Genomic DNA, 22801 nt, shown 5'->3' on the forward strand with positions numbered 1-22801 from the left:
AAAAATTCTAATAGCTAAAAATGACTTTCAGACCCTCAGTTGGAAAAAGCAATATAATCCCTCATGGAAGAGACAACCCCTTTACTTACAGAAGTTAGCATAATACAGTGGTTGAGAGAAAGAAGGCAAACCTTATTCTCTATCATTTTATTTCTAGCTTTTCCAGTCAGTGAAATAATTTCCGATTGGAAAGGTTACAGGCAGCAGCAAGTGCAGGGAATGAAGATCTAGGTAGATGAATTTCATTTTATATGAATTTATGTTTCCAGACTAAAAATACATTAAAATTAATAAAACAATTGAATGATTTGCTAGTGGAGAGACTTGTTCATGTGTTTGAAGTATGAAAAATGAGAGAAGGGAGTATCAGAAGAAGTAAGGGCAAGTATAGAAGAAAAAGGTTGTTGTCCATTTAGGTATGACCTGTAGGCTATTGTAAGCTAATTTTGGTTTAAGCACACATAGAAATTACCTATACTCTCCAATAAATACCCTTTTAAATTATAATAACTGTGTCTAAATCCAGATATTTCTGGCTTAGCTTAGTTGTGAAGATTTGGGTTTAGTTATTTTTCAGTATCTGTCTGTCTGTCTGTCTATCTATCTATCTATCTATCTATCTATCTATCTATCTATCTATCTTTTTTCCCTAAAACTTTTCTGGATCTCAGACATTGCTCCCAAAGGTGCCCTTTGGCTGACCAGTGCAATGGAGAAAATCTCTCAGAACCATCATACTTTGGTTTGGGACACCGATTCCTTAATTAATATTTAGGAATTATTGTGAAATAATATTGTGTTTTAAGAGAATTGTTAACTATATGAGAAAACTATTATTCAGCTCACAAAGACATGCTCTTCCACTCTTAATTATTTAGCAGGAAATGTATGTTCTGAATGTATCTGGCACATACGTGTATTCATGACACATAACTGGATTTTTTGAGGTCTTTAAAGGGTAAAAGGGAGAAATGATTAAAGCATCCTTGGGGAAATGTGGCAAACTCTTTGAGTCACAAAATTACCCCCAAATAGAGCATGTTCAAAGGGACTTTTTGTCTGCATAGTGATTAAATTATTTTTTTTTTTCATTCGAACTACATACACTTTTGCAACTTAGGATTTAGCAACTCATCTAAACCACTGAACGTTAGGAAGTATTCCTGCCCAGTTTCTTAGAACTTTCACTGTTCCCTTTTCTTCTGAAGGCTGTTGTTATGAACATATGTGTCAAAAATGATTTATGTGCTTCAAGATAAGTCTTGATCCATGTTGTTAGTCAAAATCTTACTGGGCTGATTCAGGACTGTAGCGAAAACAAATTTATGAATTGACATAGTCAAACCGTGAAACATAGACATTAAAGTTTTAGATTGTTGCAGTTAGATTGTCTCGCTGAGTTCCACACCTTTTTGTTAAAATGGTTTTAACTTTGAATTGTACATTGCATTAAGTCAATACATTTAAAGGTGTTTATTCTTGGTATTTACTAAATTTAAAATTACAAACAGAGGCCGGGCGCGGTGGCTCACACCGGTAATCTCAGCACTTTGGGAGGCCGAGGCGGGCAGATCATGAGGTCAGGAGATCCAGACCATCCTGGCTAACATGGTGAAACCCCGTCTCTACTAAAACTACAAAAAATTAGCCAGGCGTGATGGTGGGCGCCTGTAGTCCCAGCTACTCGGGAGGCTGAGGCAGGAGAATGGTGTGAAAAAAAAAATTACAAACAGAACAGGTTTTTTTTTTTTTGCTCTAATGAGAGTAGATAGTAATAACAATTTTAGCAGTAATAATTATATTTCAGATGATTGATGTAATTTTTTGTCTCAAAGAAGAATTTTAAAATTTAGCAGGCTTTTAAGTTGCAAATTCTAAGATGCACATTCCCCAGACATAATAGCAGACATTCAAGAGATATTGAAAATTGAGTTTTTCTGTTAAGTCCAAGAGCCTCCAGATAAGAGTCTACACATCTTGGAAGAATTTGTGAACATTCTTTAACCTTTTCCTTCCAATGCTCCAGTGAGAAGAGAAAACTTTACAATATATTAAAGCAATCTTAGAAATAAATATGAAGAATTTCCTTAGAAATGTTCAAGGAAATAAAGATTATCTGAGGGAAAATATGAAATGTAAAGAGAAGGAAACTGTATTGAAGTTGGTTAAAATCAATGTAAGATTTATGGTATGAAAAAGATACTTACGCACCTCTAAAGTGGTTTTCTAAAACCAGTCTTTTGCTGTAGGGTAGATCGGGGTTGTTACTCAAAAGGAACAGATTGCTTTCAATATAGAATGAGGGCAAAATAATTACGTACATTCACTTCCTCCCTCCCTCCTCTCTCCTTTCCTCTCTCCTTTCTTCCCTACTGTCTCTCTCTCCTTTGAACACTTACTATGTGCTCCCACTGCAGTTAGGTTATATTGGTCATACTATGATAGGAAGAGAGACTCCCAGCTCTTATAAAGCTTGGAGGCTAGTGGGAAACTGTCATATACAGACATTAAAACGAGGGCATTGAGGGGATGTCCCTGAATTCTGTACCGTTGTAGATTCTCCATGTGCATGTGGTTGATATGTTCTCCTGCTTGTCTCACTTCCTTCTCCTTCTCCTTCTCCTCCTCTCCTCCTCCTCCTCTTCCTCCTCCTCCTCCTCCTCCTCCTCCTCCTCATCCTTCTTCTTCTTCTTTTTTGGCTATTTAATCAAATTTTTTTTTAAAATAAAGCTATTCTAGTTATTTGTAATTTTTTGTCTTTTTGGTAATAGCCATCCTATAACTCATTATGGTTTTGGTTTGCATTTCCCTGATGTTTAGAGCATTTTTTCATGTATTTTTTTTGATCGTTTGATGCATGTCTTCTTCTGAGTACTGTCTGCTCAGATCATTTGCCCATTAAAAAAATTTCTTTTTGTCATGGTTAAGATGTTTGAGTTTCCCGTTTGTGTATCCTGAATATGAATTCCTTGCCAGTGAATGGTTTGCGAATATTTTCTCCCATTCGTTGGTTTGTCTTTTCACTCTGTTGTTTGTTTCCTTTGCTCTGCAGAAGCTTTTTAGTTTGATATGATCCCATTTATTTTTGCTTTTGTTGCATGTGCTTTGGAGGTCTTATTCATAAAATATTTTCCCTGTGTTTTCTTCTAACAGTTTTATAGTTTTAGATAGTACATTTATGTCTTTGATCCATTTTGAGTTGATTTTTGTATAGGGTGAGATATTGGGGTCTAGTTAAATTCTTCTGTATATGGATATCCATTTTCCCCAGAACCATGTATTGAAGAGACTGCCCTTCCACCAATGAGTGTTTTTGGCACCTTTGTGAAAAATCAGTTGGCTATAGATACATGGATGAATTTCTGGGTTCTCTATCCTGTTCTGTTGGTCTAGGTGTCTGTTTTTATTCCAATGCCATTCTATTTTGGTTACTACAGCTTTGTAGTATATTTTGAAGTCAGTTAGTGTGATGCCTCCAGCTTTGTTCTTTTTGCTCAGGATTGCTTTGGCTATTAGGAATCTTTTGTGGTTCCATACAGATTTTAAGACTTTTTTCCTATTTCTGTGAAGACTGTCATTAATATTTTAATAAAGATTGCATTGTATATGTAGATTGCTCAGTGTGGACATCTTAATACTATTAATTCTTCTGATCTATGATCATGAGGTGTCTTTCTATTTGTATACTATTCACTTACTTTCATCAGTGTTTTGTTTTCCTTGTAGAGTTCTTTCACATCCTTGGTTAAATTTATTCCTAGGTATTTTTTTGTGTGTGTTGCTATTGTAAAGGAGATTGCTTTCTTGGTTGCTTTTTCAGCTAATTTGTTGTTTGTGCATAGAAATGATACTGATTTTTGCATATGAATTTTGCATCTTGCAACTTTACTGAATTTATTAGTTCTAAGAGTATTTAGGTAGAGTTTTTAGGTTTTTCTATATATAAGATCATGTCATCTGAAAACAGACTATTTGATTTCCCCCTTTTCAATTTAGTGCACTTTAGTTCATTCTCTTGTTTAATTGTTCTGGCAAGGACTTCTAGTACTATGTTAGATAGGAATGGTGAGACTGGGCATCCTTGTCTTATTCTAGTTCTTAGTAAAAACGTTTTCAGCCCTTTCCCATGTTAGCTGTAGGTTTGTAATATATTGCCTTTATTGTGTTGAAGTACTCTCCTTCCATCCCTAATTTATTAAGAGTTTTTATAATGAAGGGATGTTGAATTTTATCAAATGCTTTTTCTGCATCTATTGAGATGATCATATGGTTTTTATTCTTCATTCTGTTAATGTGGTATATCATGTTTGTTGATGTATCATGTTTATTGATTTGCATATGTTCAACCATCCTTGCATTCCTGGGATAAATCCCAGTTGACAATGACTTCTTCTTTTTCTTCTTCTTTTGGCTATTATCTTCTTGGTGTATTGTTGGATTTGGTTTGCTAGTATTTTGTTGAGGTTTTTTTGTGTCTGCGTTGATCAGGAATATTGGCCTGTAGTTTTCTTTTTATGTTGTGTCCTTGTCTGGTTTTGGTATCAGGGTTATGCTGGCTTCATCAAATGAGTTACGAAGAGTTTCTTCCACTTCAAATTTTTTGAAATAATTTGAGAAGAATTGATATTAATTCTTTAAAATTTTGGTAGAATTTGGCAGAAAAGTAATTCTGTGCTGGAAGACTTTTTATTATGGATTCAATCTCATTGCTTGTTGTTGGTCTATTCAGGTTTTCCATTTATTCTTTCTTTAATTTTGGTATGTTGTATGTGTTGAGGAACTTGTTCATTTTGTCTCGATTTTTAAATTTATAGGTGTATAGTTGTTCATAATAGCTTTAATAATCCAGTCTCTGGTATTTTATTTTATTTTATTTTTGGACAGAGTCTTGCTTTGTCATCTAGGCTGGGCTAATATTTGTATTTTTTTTTTTTTTTGGTAGACATGGGGTTTCACCATGTTGGCCAGGCTGGTCTTGAACTCCCAACCTCGTGTGATCCACCGGCTTTGGCCTCCCAAAGTGCTGGGGTTACAGGCATGAGCCACCATGCCCAGCCTAAGCTTGCCTTTTAATAATACTTTTGCTATCTCCTATAGGTGTTGGTATGTTTGGGTTCTATTTGCATTTGTTTCAAGGAATTTTATAATTTCATCCTTAATTTCCTCATTCACCTGTTGTTCATGCAGAAGCCTGTTGTTTAATTGCCATGTATTTGTATAGTTTTGAATGAGCCTCTTTATTGATTTCTAGTTTTATTCTGTTGTGGTTAGATAAGATAGTTGATATGATTTCAATAAAAAAAAAATTGAGACTTGTATCATGTCCTAACATGTGGTCAATCCTGGAGAATGTTCCTTGCACTGATAAGAAGAATATGTGTTCTGCAGCTGTTGGGTAAAATGATCTGTAAATGACTATTAGGTCCATTTGCTCTATGGTACATTTTAAATGCAATATTTCTTTTTTTGATTATCTGTCTAGATGATCTGTCCAGTGCTGACAGTGGAGTATTGAAGTCCTCAACTATTAATATTATTGTATTGGGGTCTATCTGTCTGTTTCAATCTAATAATATTTGCTTTATATGTCTGAGTGCTCCAGTGTTGGGTGCATATATATTTACAATTTGTTGTATTTTCTTGCTGAATTGGTCCTTTTATTAGTATATATTGCCACTCTTTGCTTCTTTTTCACAATTTTTGACTTGAATTGTTTTGTCTGATATATGCATAGCCATTCCTGCTCTCCTTTGGTTTTTATTTGTGTGGAATATCTTTTTCCATCCCTTCACTCTCAATCTTTGTGTGTCTTTACAGCTGAGATGAATTTCTTATAGGCAGCATGTAGTTGGGTATTTTTTAAAAGAAATCTGTTCAGCTCATCTATATTTTTTAAATGGAAATTTAATTCATTTACATTCAAGGTTATTATTGATAGGTAAGAACTTATTTGTGTCATTTTACTGTTTCTTTTTCTGGTTGTTTAGTATATTCTTTGTTTCTTCCTCTATTATTGTTTATTTTTGTGGTTGGGTGGTATTTTGATAGTGATAAGTTTTGATTCCTTTCTCTTTCTCTTTTGTATATTGGCCTTCCTGGTGAGTTTTATAGTTTGCATGTTTCATGATGGTGGTTATTGTCTTTTTACTTCCAGATGTAAGACTCCTTTGAGCATTTCTTGTAAGGCCAGTCTAGTGGTAAAAAATTCCCTTAGTTTTTACTCATCTGGGAAAGATTTGATTTCTCTTTCAGTTTTGAAAGATAGCTTTGCTGGGTATCTAATTTTTAGCTATCTGTTTTTTCTTTCAGTACTTGGACTATAGCATCCCATTCTCTCCCAGCCTGTAATTTCTGCTAAGAAATCTATTGTTAGCCTAATGCATATTCTCTTATATGTGACTTGATGCTTTTTTTCTTGCTGTTTTTAGAATTCTTTCTTTGTGTTTGTCTTTTGACAGTTTGACTCTAATGTGCCTTGGAGGGGCCCTGTTTAACGTGAATCTATTTGGGGTTCTTCGAGCTTCCTTGATCTAGATGTCCTTTTCTCTCCCACAACTTGGGAAGACTTCAGCTGTTACACTAATTTAGTAAATAAAATTTTACACCTTCTCCATACTCTTCTCCTTCTGTAACATCCATAATGTGAATATTTGTTTACTTACTGATGTCTCATAAATCCTGTACATTTTCTTTTTTCTGTTTTAACTTTTTTTTTTTGTCTGCCTGTGTTATTTCAAAAGACTGTCCCCAAGTTCAGAAATTCTTTCCTTTGTTTAGTTTAGTCTGTTGTTGAAACTCTTGATTGTATTTAGGCATTTTATTTATTGAATTCTTCAGCTCTAGGATTTCTATTTTTTTAAAATATCTATCCCATTGTTGAATTTCTCATTCAAAGTATGAATTGTTTTCCTGATTTTGTTGAATTGTCTATATTCTCTTATATTTCAATGAGTTTCCTTAAGATTACTATCTTGAATTCCTTTTCTGACATTTTGTTTATTTTCTTATGATTGGGGTCTGTTACTGAAAAATTATTGTGTTCATTTGGAGGTGTCTTTTTTTTCTTTTTAATGTTTGATATGTTTCTATGTTGATTTCTTTACATCCGGTGGAATAGTCAGTCACCTCTTCCAATTTTACAGGGTTTTCATAGGGAAAAATGTATTTGTATACGTGAGTCTTGGGGTGTCAGTTCAGTGGGGGTGAATTGACTTTAGTTTAAGGTGGATACAGTAGTGTAGTCTCCATTAAGGTTTTTCAGCTGTAATCTAGGCTAGTGATGTTTTTAAGTGTCCCAGTAGCCTAGAGTAAGAGAATTTATGGTAGTGGTGGTGCAGCTTTGCTGGGGGTGAGTTTACTGAACTGTTTCTCAGGCCAGTGAAGCATTAATGCACACAGTGGTTGGCCAACTTGGGGTTGGCTCAGTTGGGTTGGGGTCATGGGATTGTCACTTTGGCCAGGAAGGGCATGGTTGTGTAGTGGCTTGGCTGGCCTGGGAGCATGCCTGCCTGGGGTGGCCTATGGATTGGGGCCCGGATGCTTTACATAGCTGTTTGACTATCCTGGGTGGCCCCTGGGCATGTTTCTCAGGCCTGGGACACAGGTGCATGTCAGCTTGGCTAACCTGGGAGTGTGTCTGCTAGAGGCAGGCTGTAGGACTACAGGCCTGGGAGGTATGTACAAGCCTGCTGGGTTAGCCTGGGGGCATGCCAGTCAAGAACAAGGATGCCCACTCTCATCACTTCTATTCAACGTAGTACTGGAAGTCCTAGTCAGAGCAATTAGGAATGAAAAAGAAATAAAAGGCATCCAAATAAGCAAGAATGGAGTGAAATTGTCTGTTTGCTGATGACATGATCTTTTATATAGAGACAATAAAGACTCCACTAAAAAACTGTTAGACCTGAAAAACAAATCCTGTAATGTTGCAGAATAAAAAATCAACATACAAAATTTAGTAGCATTTCCATACTCTAATAACAAATTATCTGAAAAAGAAATTAAGAAAGCAATTTCATTTACAATAGCATAAAAATACTTAGGAGTAAATTTAATTAACAAGGTAAAAGATCTCTATAAGGAAAACTATAAAACATTGAAATAAATTGAAGACAACACAAAAACAAATGGAGAGCTAGACTGTGTTCATGAATTGAAAGAATGAATATTGTTAAAATGTCCACATTACTTAAGGTGATCTATAGATTCAATTCAATCTATCAAACTTTCAATATCACTTTTTACAGAAATAGAAAAAGCAATCCTAAATTTTTTATAGAGCCACAAAAGACCCCAAATAATGAAAGCAATTTTCAGAAAAAGAAAAAAGTCAAAAGGCATGACATTATCTTATTGAAAAATACATTGCAAAGCTATGGTAATCAAAACAACATGGTGATGGCATAAAACAAACACAGTGACCAATGGAACAGGGTAGAGAGCCCCAAAAGAAATCCAGGCATTTGTGATCAATTGATGTTTGACAAAGGTGCCAAGAATACACTGGGGAAAGGACAGTGTCTTCAAGAAATGGTAAAGAGAAAACTGGATGTCTACATGCAGAAGAATAAAATTGAATTCTTATCTCACCCCATATTCTTAAAGTGGATTAAAGACTTAAACATATGACTTAAAATTGCAAAACTTCTAGAAGAAAACATAAAGAAAAGCTCTATGACATTGGTCTGGGCAATCATTTCTTGGCTATGACTCCAAAAGCACAGGCAGTGAAAGTAAAAATAGACAAATGGGATTGTGCTAAACTAAAAAGTTTCTTTCTGTACAGCAAAGGAAACAACAGAGTGAAGAGACAACCTACAGATTGTAAGAAAGTATTTGCATATCATACATCTGATAGGCTAATATCCACAATATATAAGAAACTTAACAGCACAGAAACATAAAACCTAATTTAAAATGGGTAAAAGACCTGCCTGAATAGGCATTTCTTAAAAGAAGACATACAAATGGCCAAAAAATATATGGAAAAAAAAAAAAAAAAAAGCTCAACATTTCTAATCAGGGAAATGTAACTTAAAACCACAGTGAGATATCACCTTACACCTATTGGAATGGCTAGTATCAGAAAGGGCAAAGATAACAAATGCTGGTGAAGATATGGAGAAAAAATAATCCTTGTACGCTGTTAGCAAGAATGTAGATTAGTGCAGCCATCATGAGAAACAGTATGGAGGCTTCTCATAAAGCTAAAAACAGAATTACCATATGATTCAATAATTCCACTGCTGGATATTTATCCTAAAGAATTAAAAATAATATGTCAAGGAAATATTTGCATTCCCATGTTAATTGCAGCATTATTCACAATAGCTAAGATACGAAAACAACCTAAGTGCCCATCAGTGGATAAATGGATAAATAAAATGTGGTATATATACACAAAGGATTATTACTCAGTCTTAAAAATGAAGGAAACTCTGTCACTTGTGACGATGTGGTTGAACCAGGAGGACATTATGCTAATTGAATAAGCCAGGCACAGAAAGAAAAATACTGCATGATCTCAATTACAAGTGAAATCTAAAAAAGTTGAACTGAGAAATAGAGAGTAGAATAGTGGTTACAAAGCCTGGAAGGCTGGATGAATGGGGAATGGGGAATGGGGAGACGTTAATCAAAGGGTGCAAAGTTTTAGTCAGACAGGATTAATAAGTTCTAGTGATCTATTGCATGGTCTGGGGACCACATTTAATAATAATGCATTGTATATTTCAAAATTGCCTAAAAAGTCAATGTTACATGTTCTCACTACAAAGAAATAATAAATATATGAGGTGATGGCTATGCTAGTTAGCCTGATTTAGTCATTCCACAATGTATATATTTATGATAACATCCCATTTTACCCTATTAATATATGTAATTATCTGTCAATTACAAATATAATTAAAAATTTTTTTAGCATTTTTTTGATTTTTTTAGAACATGAAGTTAAATGTCAGCAATGTTACATAATTTTTATTTTAGAGGTTTTTGTTTAACTTTTCTTAGGTTTATTTCTATTCCTAAGCATTTTATTTATGGTGCTATTGTGAATTTTAAAAAATTATATTTTCTAATTGTTGTTAATACAGGAGAAACATAATTGATTTTCGTATATTTTTCTTGTAGCTAGATGTTTTACTAAGTTTACTTAATAATTCTAATGGTTTGTAATAGTTTGAAAATTTTCTGTGTATACAGCCACATTATCTGCAAATAATGACCATTTTACTTCTTTCATTCTATCTTTATACACTTTCCCGCCATTGCTTTATTGCATGTATTCGAATTTCAGTACTAAATGGAGGTGGTAATAAGTAGACATCTTTGTCATGTTTCCCTACCATATTGTATCTCACTAGGAAAGCTTTCAATATCTCACCGTTAATATAATAGTAATGTAGGTAATGTGTAGATGTGGTTTTATCAGATTATCATATTAAGGGATTTTCATTTACCTGATTAGGAATTTTTCATTCTTTTTTTTTTTTTTTTTTTTTTGCTGTCAGTTTTTATCATGACCAAGTGTCACTTTTTGCCAAATGCCTTTTCTGCGTCCTTTGATATATTCATGTTCCCTCCCACCTTATTCTGTCAATATGTTAATTTATATTGATCAGTGTTCAAATGTTAAAACAATCTTGTATTACTGAGATAAATTCCACTCTCTCTTGTTGTATTATCCTTTTTATATATTATTTGACTCTACTTGCTATTTTTTTCTTTTTAGGATTTCTGTATCTATCATGAGGTGTATTGATCTTTACTTTTCTTGCATGTATCATTATTATGTTAGTTTCATAAAATGAGTTGAGAAGTGTCCCTTCTTTTCCTAATCTCTGAAAGAGCGTGTGGGTTTGATATAATTTCTTTTTTTAATGTTGGTAAGAGTTCTCTTGGGTCTGGAGTTTTCTTTGTGGGATAGATTTTTGTCATTGTTATTGTTGTTGAGACAGGGTCTCACTCTGTTGCCCAGGCTGGACTGCAGTGGCATGATCATGGCTCACTGCAGTCTTGACCTCCCATGCTCAAGCATTCCACCAACCTCAGCCTGCTGAGTAGCTGAGACTACAGGCACATGCCACTACACCAGGCTAATTTTTAAAATTTTGTAGAGGTAGGGTTTTCCTATCTGCCCAGGCTGGTCTCGAACTCCTGGGCTCAAGTGATCCTCCTGGCTCTGCCTCCCAAAATTCCAAGATTATAGGCATGAGCCACTGTGACCAGCTAGATTTTGGGAAAGGTTTTAAATGATGGATTAAGTCTACTCAAGGTCATCGTGATCAGTTTTTTTTAAACACCCCTCTTTTATGGTCACACAGCATATATTTTCATTTTCACAAATTTAAAAAAAAAAACATTTAGTGCACTGGTTTAGTCCATTCTCACACTGCTGTGAAGAAATGCCTGAGGCTGGGTTTGGTGTCTTATGCCTGTAATCCCAGAACTTTGGGAGGCCGAGGCTGGCAGATCATTTGAGGTCAGGATTTCGAGATCAGCCTGGCTAACATGGCAAAAACCCATCTCTACTAAAAATACAAAAATTGGCCAGGTGTGGTGATGTGTGCCTATAATCCCAGCTGTTCTGGAGGCTGAGGAATGAGAATCATTTGAACCCAGGAGGTGGAGATTGCAGTGAGCCGAGATCATGCCAGTGCACTCCAGCCTTGGTAACAGAGTGAGACTCTGTCTCAAAAAAAAAAAAAACCCTGTGACTGGATAATTTATAAAGAAAAGATAAGATGTTTAATTTTCCCTTGATCCCACAGTCTGTACAGTTCAGGCAGCATGATGCTGGCATCTGCTCAGCTTCTAGGGAGGTCTTGGGAAATGTATAATCATGGCAGAAGGTGAAGGGAGACCTGGTACTTCACATGGCTAGAGTAGGAGGAAGAGAGAGAGATGAGAGGTGCCACAAACTTTTACGCAACCAGATTTCATGAGAACTCACTATCATGATAACAGCACCAAGTGGGCGTGGTGTTAAACCATGAGAAACCATCCCCATGATCCAATCACCTCCCACCGGGCCACACCTCCAGCGTTGGGGATTACATTTCAACATGAGATTTGCGTGGGGACACCGATCTAAATCATATCATGCAGTATTTGAAACCTCACATGTATATTTGAACGTAACTTCCATTGTGCGTCTGAATGACCTGAAAAGAGCAAAACTAAGACTGCTGAGGAAGAGGAACATTTTCTCAGAATGTCTGAGCAGATTAGTTAATTAAGTCAACATTTAATGTACTTCTATGATGTGTCAGCGATTGTACTAGCCGGTGCTACTACTTCTCAAAACAGAGTGAAGTCTGTAGATACTTATGCAAAATAAATTTTGGAACAATGTCACACATACATAGGAGACGCCTGTTAACCCAGCAGGGCTGAAATGACTTCACTGAAGAGTTAGTATTCGGATTGAACCTTGAAGGATTAGTAAGATTTTACCAGTCAGAGAAGGGAGGAAGGACTAGACAGATGGTACGTTATATTATATGCAAAGGCATGGTTGTGGAAAAAGGTAGGATGTGTGAAAAAGAGGAATGAGCTTGGTGTTAAAGGAGATTCTAGTACTTGGTATGGGGGGCAGCCATAGTACTAAAGGCATCCCAGTACTAAAGAAATATTGGGATTTTCAGGAAGGACATTTCTTTGCAGTGTAATAAGTTGAATTCTATCCAGGAGGCAGTGTACAGCCACCAATGGATTTTAACCAATGAACAGACATTATTAAATCTCTGTTTTATAAAGTTACTCTGGCCATTGTGGAAGATATATTTGAGTGGGGAGAGACGAGCGGAAGATCAAAACATATAGTGTACAACCAAACAATGAAAATTACTTTATATAAATATCAAGGGATAGTTTGTTTCACTGAAATTATATGAGAACTAAATATTCAGTACTCACTTTTTTTTACACTTGAATACATAAACATTTTTGTATGTTTATCTAACTTGTATTTAGTTGATACAGTTTTAAAATGGGCTTGGAAAAACCTCACTGTTGGAATGATATTGGTCAGAGCTGTCAGGGAAAATGGTCATGATGATCATCATGAGATAAGGGGTCAATTATAGGATCTATACTAATTGTGGGTGCATTAGTCCATTTTTACAGTGCTATAAAGATACTACCTGAGAATGGGTAATTTACAAAGGAGGCTTAATTGACTCAAAATTCCACATGGCTGGGGAGGCCTCAGGAAACTTACAATTATGGGAGAGGGTGAAGGGGAAGCAAGGGCCTTCTTCACAAGGCAGCAGAAGAGAGACAAAGAGCAAAGGGGGAAGAACCCCTTATAAAACCATCAGATTTTGTGAGAGCTCACTCACTCTCGAGAGAACAGCATGGGGGGCACTGCCCCCATAATTCAATCACCTCATACCAGGTCTCTCCCTCAACACATGGGGATTATAGTTTGAGATCAGATTGGTTGGGGACACAGAGCCAAACCGTATCATTCTACCCTGGCCTCTCCCAAATCTCATGTCCTTTTCACATTTCAAAACACAATCATACCTTCCCAACAGTCTCCGAAAGTCTTATTTAGTATTAACCCAAAAGTCCAAGTTCAAAGTCTCATCTGAGACAAGGCAAGTCACTTCCACATATAAGTCTTTAAAATCAAAAGCAAGTTAGTTACTTTCTAGGTACGATAAGGTTGCAGGCATTGGGTAAATGTTTCCATTCCAAATGGGAGAAATTGGCCAAAACAAAGGGGCCATAGGCTCCATGTAAGTACAAAACCCAGCAGGAGAGTCATTATATCTTAAAGGTCCAGAATGATCTCCTTTGACTATATGTCTCACATCTAGGTCACACTGATGCAACAAGTGGGCTCCCACAGCATTTGGAAGCTCCATCCCTGCAGCTCTGCAGGGTATAGCCACCATGGCTGCTTTCACAGGATGACATTGAGTGCCTGTGGCTTTTCCAGGTACATGGTGCCAGCTTTCAGTAGATCTACCATTGTGGGGTCTGTAGGATGGTGGCCCTTTTTTTACAGCTCCACTAGGAAGCGTCCAAGTGGGGACTCTGTGTGTGGGCTCCAACCCCACATTTCCCCTCTGCATTGCCAGAGAAGAGATTCTCTATGAGGGCTTTGCTCCTGCAACAGACTTCTTCCTGGACATCTAGGGATTTTCATACATCCTCTGAAATGTAGGCAGAGGTTCCCAAAGCTCGAGTCTTGTCTTCTATGTACCCACAGGTCCAACGCCACTTGAAAGCTGCCAAGGCTTGGGGTTTGCATCCTCTGAAGCAACAGCTGAAGCTGTACTTTGGCCCCTTTCAGCATGGCTGGAGCTGGAGCAGCGGCGATGCAGGGCACCATGTCTGGAGGCTGCAAAGAGCAGTGGGGCCCTGGGCTGGCCCAAGAAGCCACTGTGCTCTCCTAGGTCCCTGGGCCTGTGATGGGAGGGGCTGTCTTGAAGGTCTCTGACATGCCTTGGAGACGTTTTCCCCATTGTCTTGGCTGTTAATATTCAGCTCATTGGCTTGAATTCCTCCTCAGAAGATGGGGGTTTCTTTTTCACCACATGAACAGGCTGCAAATTTTCTAAACCTTTATGCTCTGCTTCCCTTTTAAACATAAATTTCAATTTCAAACCATGTCTTTGTGTACATATATAACTGAATGCTTTCAGAATAAGCCAGAATTGGCCTCTTGAATGCTTTGCTGCTTGAAATTTCTTCTGCCAGATACTTTTAAGTCATCTCTCTCAAGTTCAAATTTTCACAGATCTCTAGGGCAGGGGCAAAATGCTGCCAGTCTCTTCACTAAAGCATAGCAAGAGCGATCTTTGCTCCAATTCCCAGTGAATTCCTCATCTCCATTTAAGACCACCTCAACCTGGATTTCGTTGTCCATATCACTATCAGCATTTTGGTGAAAACCATTCAACAAACCACTAGGGAATTCCAAACTTTCCCACATTTTTCTGTTTTCTTCTGAGCCCTCCAAACTATTCTGACCTCTACGCATTATTAGTTCCAAAGTCACTTCCCCATGTTCAAGTGTCTTTATAGCAGTGCCCCAATTCTGGTACTAATTCTGTGTATTAGTTCATTTTTACACTGCCATAAAGGTACTACCTGAGACTGGGTAATTTATAAACAAAAGAGTTTTAACTGGAGTATTGTTCTTCATGGCTGGGGAGGCTTCAGGAAACTTACAATCATGGCAGAAGGTGAAGGGGAAGCAAGCACCTTATTCACAAAGTGACAGGAGATAGAGAGGGTGAGGAGGGAAATGCCAAACACTTTTAAAGCATCAGCTCTCATGAGAACTCTCTCACTATCACATGAACAGCATGGGGGGAAACTTCCCCCATGATCCAATCACCTCCCACCAGGTTCTTCTCTCAACACACGTGGATTATAATTCGAGATGAGATATGGGTGGGGTCACAGAGCCAAACTGTATCAGGCACTTTGATTTTACACTTCTTTCCTTTTGTCTGGAACTCAGACAAGATGTGGAGCTTTCTTCTTGTGACCTGAGGTGACAAACATATATTGGGATCACTGATCATAAAGATGGCATGAACTTGAGTTTCTGATGGCATTATGGGGCTTCTCTTTCAGCTCTGCACTAACTACTGACTTTTCATACATAAGAAAAACCAAACCCCAAATGTGTGACTAGCAGCTGAATTTGATTCCTAACTGATGAGAGTTGGGAGGGCAGGGACGTGTTAGTGGGAGGCTTTCTAAAGTAACAGCACAATTGTGAGTGCCTCTCAATTATTAATTAATAGTACCTCTCAATTGTTAGTGTGCATACAAATTACAGGGGGACCTTGTTAAAATACAAATTCTGATTCAGTAAGTGTGGAATGATGTCTGAGATGCTGCATTTCTAATAACTCTCATGTGATGCTGTTGCTGCTGGTTTCTGAACCCACTCTGAGTAGTAGCAAGGATCTAGAACACCACTATCCTGCCAGTTGAACCAATGAATGTTATCAATTTCCTGATTGTAAATGTACCCTATTTTCTTGTACCTCAGCTACTTGAAGCTTACCTGCTTTTTTTACTGTGTCATTCTATCATATTTAATCATAATAACACAAAGCAAAAAGAGTTGAAAGACTAGATCTATCTACTAAAATAAGGACATTTCCAACACCAACCACAAATCCATAAGGGCCAATTTCAAAGCATAATGATAGGCAGCTCACATTCTGAGGTTAATGAAAAGGAAGCTTAAGTGCCTCTCTGTAATGTGGTTCTCTGCATAGCCTCATTGTGCAAATCCTCTTGAGACAGTAATAGAGTTCTTGGAGCTAGGGTTTTCACTGCACATCTGCCTTGGGAGTATTCAGCTTTCCTAAGCTCGATTATATTTAGGACATGCTCCGAATGAGCAGCTAAAGTAGTTTCCACTTTTATGATTGCTGGCTAGTTGTTTGAATACTCCTGTTGCTCTTCTGGAAGTAATGAGCATTTTCAGAGAAAGTAGAGACCAATATTTGCCAGAAACATTAGACAATTAGGAAGAAAAATGTGTTCAAGGAAATCCAGGTTCTTCCCAATGCACATTCAGATCTTCTGATATTTCCTTCCTCTGTCTAATGTGAATATTACATTCCAGCTGGTCTTACCTGCTTGCCATTGCCTGGACACAAATGATCCATTCCCACCTCTGTACCTTAGCTCATACTGTTTTCTTGACATACCCTCACCCACTAACTTCTCCTGCCAGTAATCCTTGCTATCCAGTGTGGGCCCTTATTATATCAGGCTCTGGGTTATATGCAGAACTCAATTTAATTCTCAAGCAATCTTACAAAATAGGTATTATGGACTGTATCCTCAATTCATATGTTGAAGCACTAACCCCGAATGGGATGCTATTAGGAGGTGGAGACTTTGGGAGGCAATTAAGTTTAGATGAGATCATGAAGGTGGTGTCCCAACTTTTTTTGACTCCCTATGCTTGAGGAGTAATTAGGGACTTAGCAAAAAGTAAATCCACTACATATTTCAAATGCTGCAATCCTTTGGATCACTAGAACCTCCTTTGATTTTTCATGAAAAACGTCATCCTATGCCAGTTAATACAAGCCCTGAAAGTTGAAATTTAGGAAAATCTGATAAAATGTACATTTCAGATTTGTCTCAGTTAGATACTTATCTCTAAAAGCTAAGTTTTCACTTCCTTTCTCCCTTGAAGTCAAATTGTTCCATAGTCTTTGATATGTTCAGAGCCCATAGAATTATGTTTGGTTCTCTAGCCAATGTTTGGACATAAAACTTTCAGATAAAGTTTCTGTAGTGGTAAAGGAAGAGGTGGAAGCTCTGAAACTGCAGCATTTTCAAATGAATGAGTCTGACTAATGAAATTTAGTGCATAATTTGAACAAAATTATGATATAATGGTGGGAGGGAATATTAGATGTATTTTTGGTAAGAAATAAAACTAATGATACTTTTTTAAATATAAGAGGTGCAAACATCTGAGGAAAGGGAGAATATTCTTTGTCTTAATTTTTTGCTCCCAATAAAAAGCTATTTTGTCATTTTTCCTAAAATATAAACAATCATTTTTGTTCTAATTGGATAAACAACTTTCTGGAAATTTATATAAAAGCACAGAAATATAAACTTCACTTCTTAAAAATAAAATTTTTGTTTATTATTACTAAGCTTATAATCATCATGGAAATGTCAAAGGATGCAGACTGACAGAAAAAAACTACATTTTGGTGCATATGCTTTCAGATGCTTCACTGTAATACTATTTTGTTGTTGATGTGTTTTACTTTTACATGTTGATCCTTTTGTAGTTCATAAGTGTGATGCTTGAGTCTTCCCACTCATGTGTGAGATGTACCTCACTCAAACGTTGGCACATTACCCATCCGATGTGAAAAAAAAAAACCTTTTACATGTTAATCAGTACCTATCGACAACATACTTTTAATTGACTTTACAGCATTTCATTATGTGGGTGTACCTTATCACTTTTGCTGAACGTTTAGGTTGTTAGCAATTTTGCTGGTGTATACTCTGCTATGATAACAATTTTTATAGCCTAGTTTTTATATTTTAATATTTATTTTTATGTAAGCTACATCTAACATTATTTCCTTAGTATGTTAACGTGGAGTTACTGGGTTGAAGAACACTACTATAATTATTTCCTTAAAAAATAGGTGTAGACCATGGAATACTATGCAGCCATAAAAAAGGATGAGTTCATGTCCTTTGCAGTGACATAGATAAAGCTGGAAACCGTCATTCTTAGCAAACTAACACAGGAACAGAAAACCAAACACCACATGTTCTCATTCATAAGTGGGAGCTGAACAATGAGAACACATGGACACAGGGAGTGGAACATCACACACTGGGGCCTGACTCGGGGTGGGGTGCTAGGGGACAGATAGCACTAGAAGAAATACCTAATGTAGATGACAAGGTGATGGGTGTGGCAAACCACCATGGCACGTGTATACCTATGTAACAAACATGCACGTGCTGCACATGTATCCCAGAACTTAAAGTATATAAAACAGGTAATATCTCCATTAAACTGTGTGTGAGCTCCTTGGGGGCAGGATTACTATCTTATTGATCTCTGTATTTTTAATCTGAATAAAAAATACTTGATGTAAGATAGACATTCAATAACAATTTATTGAATAAATGAGTCAAATAAAATACATTACTAAAAAAAATAGGTGTGGAATTTTAGATCTGAAGTCAAGTACATTATCCTGACTTCTGAAGTGTATCACCAATGACTCTCCCTAAACTTTGGACCAATTTATATGCCCACGAGGGGCTCATGAATGCTTTCATTTTTCTGAAGGTTTACCTACTCTAGATATTATTTTTGCTTATCTAAACCAAGATTTTAAAAATCAGGTTCTTTAAACAGAGGTTATAATGACAGAAAGTAAATAACAATAAATTATAATGACAAGAAGTTTCTCATCTGAGCTACCTTAGAGTATGTTCACTCAAATCCAACTCTCACTATATGTGGTTAAATCCAGCCAGGATCTGATTATATTTATGATTTTGTCAGATTGTAGCATTTAGAAAAATGTTTGGTTAGCTTGTTCTTTTGAAATATCATGGTAAATACCATGAAGCAATGAATTTTGCTACCACAACTTCTTTTTATATATTTCCCAGTGTGACAGGTAAAATATTAGAATATAAAAATTTCTCATTGCCCTGCCTTCTGAGTTAGGAATAAATGTTTTTAAACACTGTTCAGCAAATTGGGTCTTTTGATGTAAAGTATGATGTATTTATGACCTATTGCTACCTTATAATTACCACAAACTTGGCTACTTAAACCAATCAAATTTATTATCTCACAGTTCTGTAGCTCAGAAGTCGGGTGAGCTCAGCTGTTTTCTCTGGCCTAGTTTTATAGGCTGAAATCAAGTTGTTGGCAAGCTGGACTAGTATTTTGAGGCTCTGAGGGAGAATCTTCTTCCAAGTTCCTTCAAGTTGGCTGTCAGAATCCAGGTATTTGGGCTTCAGAGGTGAGGTCTCTGCTTCCTTGTAGGCTGTGAACCAAGAGCCTCTCTCAGGGATATAAGGTCGCCTGAATTCCTCCATCTCCAGATAAGCTAGTGTGCTTTGAGTCATTCTCACACTTGGAATCTCCTTTGCTTCTCCTTCTACTGCACCTCTTCTGCCTGCACCTGAAGAAGGTTCTCTGCTTTTAAGGGATTACATGATTAGAATGTGCCCCCCTTGGTAATAAAAGGTACAATTCCTATTTTAAGTCCTATAACCTTAATTACATATTCCAAGACCCTTTTGCCATGCAAGGTAACATATTTATTGGTCTCAGGATTTAGGACATGAATATCTTTGGGGGGCATTCTGCCATTCTCACTATATAAAACCTCTGTTATGTGATCTGTCTCCCACATTCCTCAATTGTAGATCAGGAATATGAGGTTTTTGTCTTTTGAAGCTGAGGGAAAAACTTCACAAACATCTATTATAAGAATTACTTATTATTTGTCTTAAATGAACATATCCAAAATACTGAAAATAGAGTGAACAGCATCAAGTATTCTACATATTCATCCCCTGTATGAGTCAGTTCTCACACTGCTATGAAGAAATACTCAAGACTGGGTAATTTAACTCACAGTTCTGCATGGCTGGGGAGGCCTCAGGAAATTTACAATCGTGGAGAAAAAAGAAGTGGGCATGTTTTTCACAGGGCAGCAGGATGGAGTGAGTTCAAGAAGGGAAAATTCCAGACACTTATAAAACCATCAGATCTCATGAGATTCACTCACTATCACAAGAACAGCATGGGGGAAACCGCCCCCATGATCCCGTTACCTCCACCTGGTCCCACCCTTGACACATGGGCGTTATTGGGATTATGGGGATTGCAATTCAAGATGAGATACAGCCAAACCATATCACCCAACTTCCAACAATTATCAACAATTCTGCCAATCTTAATATGTCTATTTGTTCACACCCTGCTTTTTTGCTTTGGTGTATTTTCAGATGGAAGAAAATATTTTTTATCTGTGAAGACTGATTAGACTTTGTATTTTATTGAGGTTTCATATAATACAAATAAAAGAACAAAAGGATAATAATTTAACAAAGCAAAAAGAATACTAGTGCTTTCCTTTTATTTGATGGATGGAAAATAACCTTTGGGACATTAAAATCTTGCTCCACTTACACAATTCAACATTATGATTCACTGACATTTTGCATTAATGATCTCACAACATAGAATTTCTTAATTTCATTCTTGTGCTGATCTCAAGAGACACTTGAATGTAAGGGAATGGACTCCTTGACTCAGTCCTGGCACATACTAATCTAATTTCTGTGTCTATTTTTTACCTGTTCTGGATATTTCATGTGAATAGAATCATACAATACATTGTTTAACTTAGCAAAATATTTTCAAGGTTCATCCATGTTGTATCAGGCATTAGTACTTCACTTCTTTCTGTCACCAAGTATCCATTGTGTGAATACACCACATTTTATTTATCCATTCATCAGTTGATGGACATTTGAAATTTTTCCACTTTTTTGCTATTATGAATAATGCTGGCATAAAAGTACACATTTTTGAATATACGTATGGTTTTGTTTCTCTTGACATATTCCTGGGAGTAGAATTATTGGGTCGTATAGTAACTTATATGATTAACCTTTTGAAGAACTGCCCAACTATTTTTTTAACTGGCTGCACCCTTTAAAAATTCCTCCTGGAACATATCAGGGTAATCTGTACATTTTTTAAGGTTACATTGTGTATCTATGCCATGGCTTTGTATATAATGGACAACTACTGAATATTGTTGAATGAACCAATGAATGATAACAATGAAAAGTTAAATTCTAATATATAATCTTCTTAAAAGTTAATACCCAATATACAGAAAGTAAGTACTTAATACACTGAGTTCTGCCAATACATGACAAGTGTGTTTTTCTGTAGTAAATCTGAAATATCAGTAATAGCTGCCTGTATTAGTTTGCTCTCGTGCTGCTATGAAGAAATACCTGAGATTGGGTAATTTATAAAGGAAAGAAGTTTAGTTGACTCACAGTTCAGCATGGCTGGGGAGGCCTCAGGAAACTTACAACCATGGCAGAAGGGGAAGCAAACACATCCTTCTTCACATGGTGGCAGGAGAGAGACGTGCAGAGCGAATGGGGGAAAATCTCCTTATAAAACCATCAGATCTCATGAGAACTCACTCACTATCATGAGAACAGCACGGGGGAACCGCCTCCATGATGTAATCACCTCCCATGAGGTTCCTCTCACAACACATAGGGATTACAAGTTGGATTACAATTCAAGGTGATATTTCGGGTAGGGACACAGCTAAACCATATTACTGCCCGTCTTTGTTTGAGCTGCTGTTAACAAAATACCCTATACTGGGTAGCTTAGAAAGAACATGTAGGCAAACCCAAACAAAAACTATCTGTGTAAAATAATAAAAATACTGTCTAATTAGTGAAGTTTCCTGTGCGACCAGTCATTTTGTTTGGTATTTTTATCTTTCTCCTCAGGCAGCTGGTGTACTTTATGTGCCTGGTGATCATTGGCTGGCCACTCATATTTAAGAGAAGAGGACTGGCTTGCAGCTCCCTCTTCCTGGTGCAGTGGTGATGTGATGGCAAGCTCTCTCTGTGTGTGGTAGAGTTGAGTGGGAAGTGGCATTCCTCACTTCAGGATGAAAAAGAGTAGGCTGCTAGACTGTGGGTCTCAAAATTCCAGATGAGGAGAGATTTACTGTGGGCATCAATATTCACCTTCAAAACATTAGCTTACCTAGATATTCAGTTTATAAAGAAAAGGCTTTTTTTTTTTTTAATTTTTTTACACAGGAGACAAAAGCACATGACTCTGAATGGGGTGAAAGAAGCTGATGAAGGTTGCCAGGTGGGTTAGTATTCTTTCTAGAACACCTGTTCTGTAATTAGTGTATCTTTTTCTTGCTTCTTATGAAACTAAAACTGAATTTCCGTAAGGATAATGGTCATTTAATTGTCTTCTAAACTGGCATATTTTGAGATAAATGGGGGCTTCTATTAATTATTCTAGGAAAAAAAGACTGCCCTAGAAAATCATGATGCAAGATGTTTCAACTATATGATTGGCTTTTAACTTTGCAGATACTTAGCAGTTTACTGCTCTAACTTTTCCTGCTTGTTTTATCGACCCACTTCCATTTATGTTTGCTCTTTCAGAAATATGTTGACATTTCTTATTTGTTGGTAAAGTATGCACACACACCTCCATTTCCCTGCCATGTTA

General features: G+C 36.7%; 1 protein-coding gene and 1 pseudogene across 22 annotated transcripts in view; both read left to right on the forward strand.

The window, feature by feature from the left end:
- Positions 1-22801, forward strand: part of MRPL39 (mitochondrial ribosomal protein L39) — a 237688-nt gene that overhangs the window by 117746 nt on the left and 97141 nt on the right. For 6 of the 22 annotated variants that reach the window (XR_010585418.1, XR_012432084.1, XM_065541447.2 and 3 more), the window contains one exon: positions 22372-22426. The exons of the other annotated variants lie outside the window; for them this stretch is intronic. Coding sequence is in view for 4 of the 6 variants with exons in the window: in XM_065541447.2 (XP_065397519.1) it covers positions 22372-22426 (55 nt within the window). In the remaining 2 variants the exon portion in view is untranslated. The remainder of the gene's footprint in view (positions 1-22371; positions 22427-22801) is intronic. 22 annotated transcript variants of the gene reach the window in all.
- LOC123572694 (small nucleolar RNA U13) lies at positions 17790-17882 on the forward strand (annotated as a pseudogene).

The sequence above is a fragment of the Macaca fascicularis genome, chromosome 3 (genome assembly GCF_037993035.2).
Source record: "Macaca fascicularis isolate 582-1 chromosome 3, T2T-MFA8v1.1".
NCBI lineage: Eukaryota > Metazoa > Chordata > Mammalia > Primates > Cercopithecidae > Macaca > Macaca fascicularis.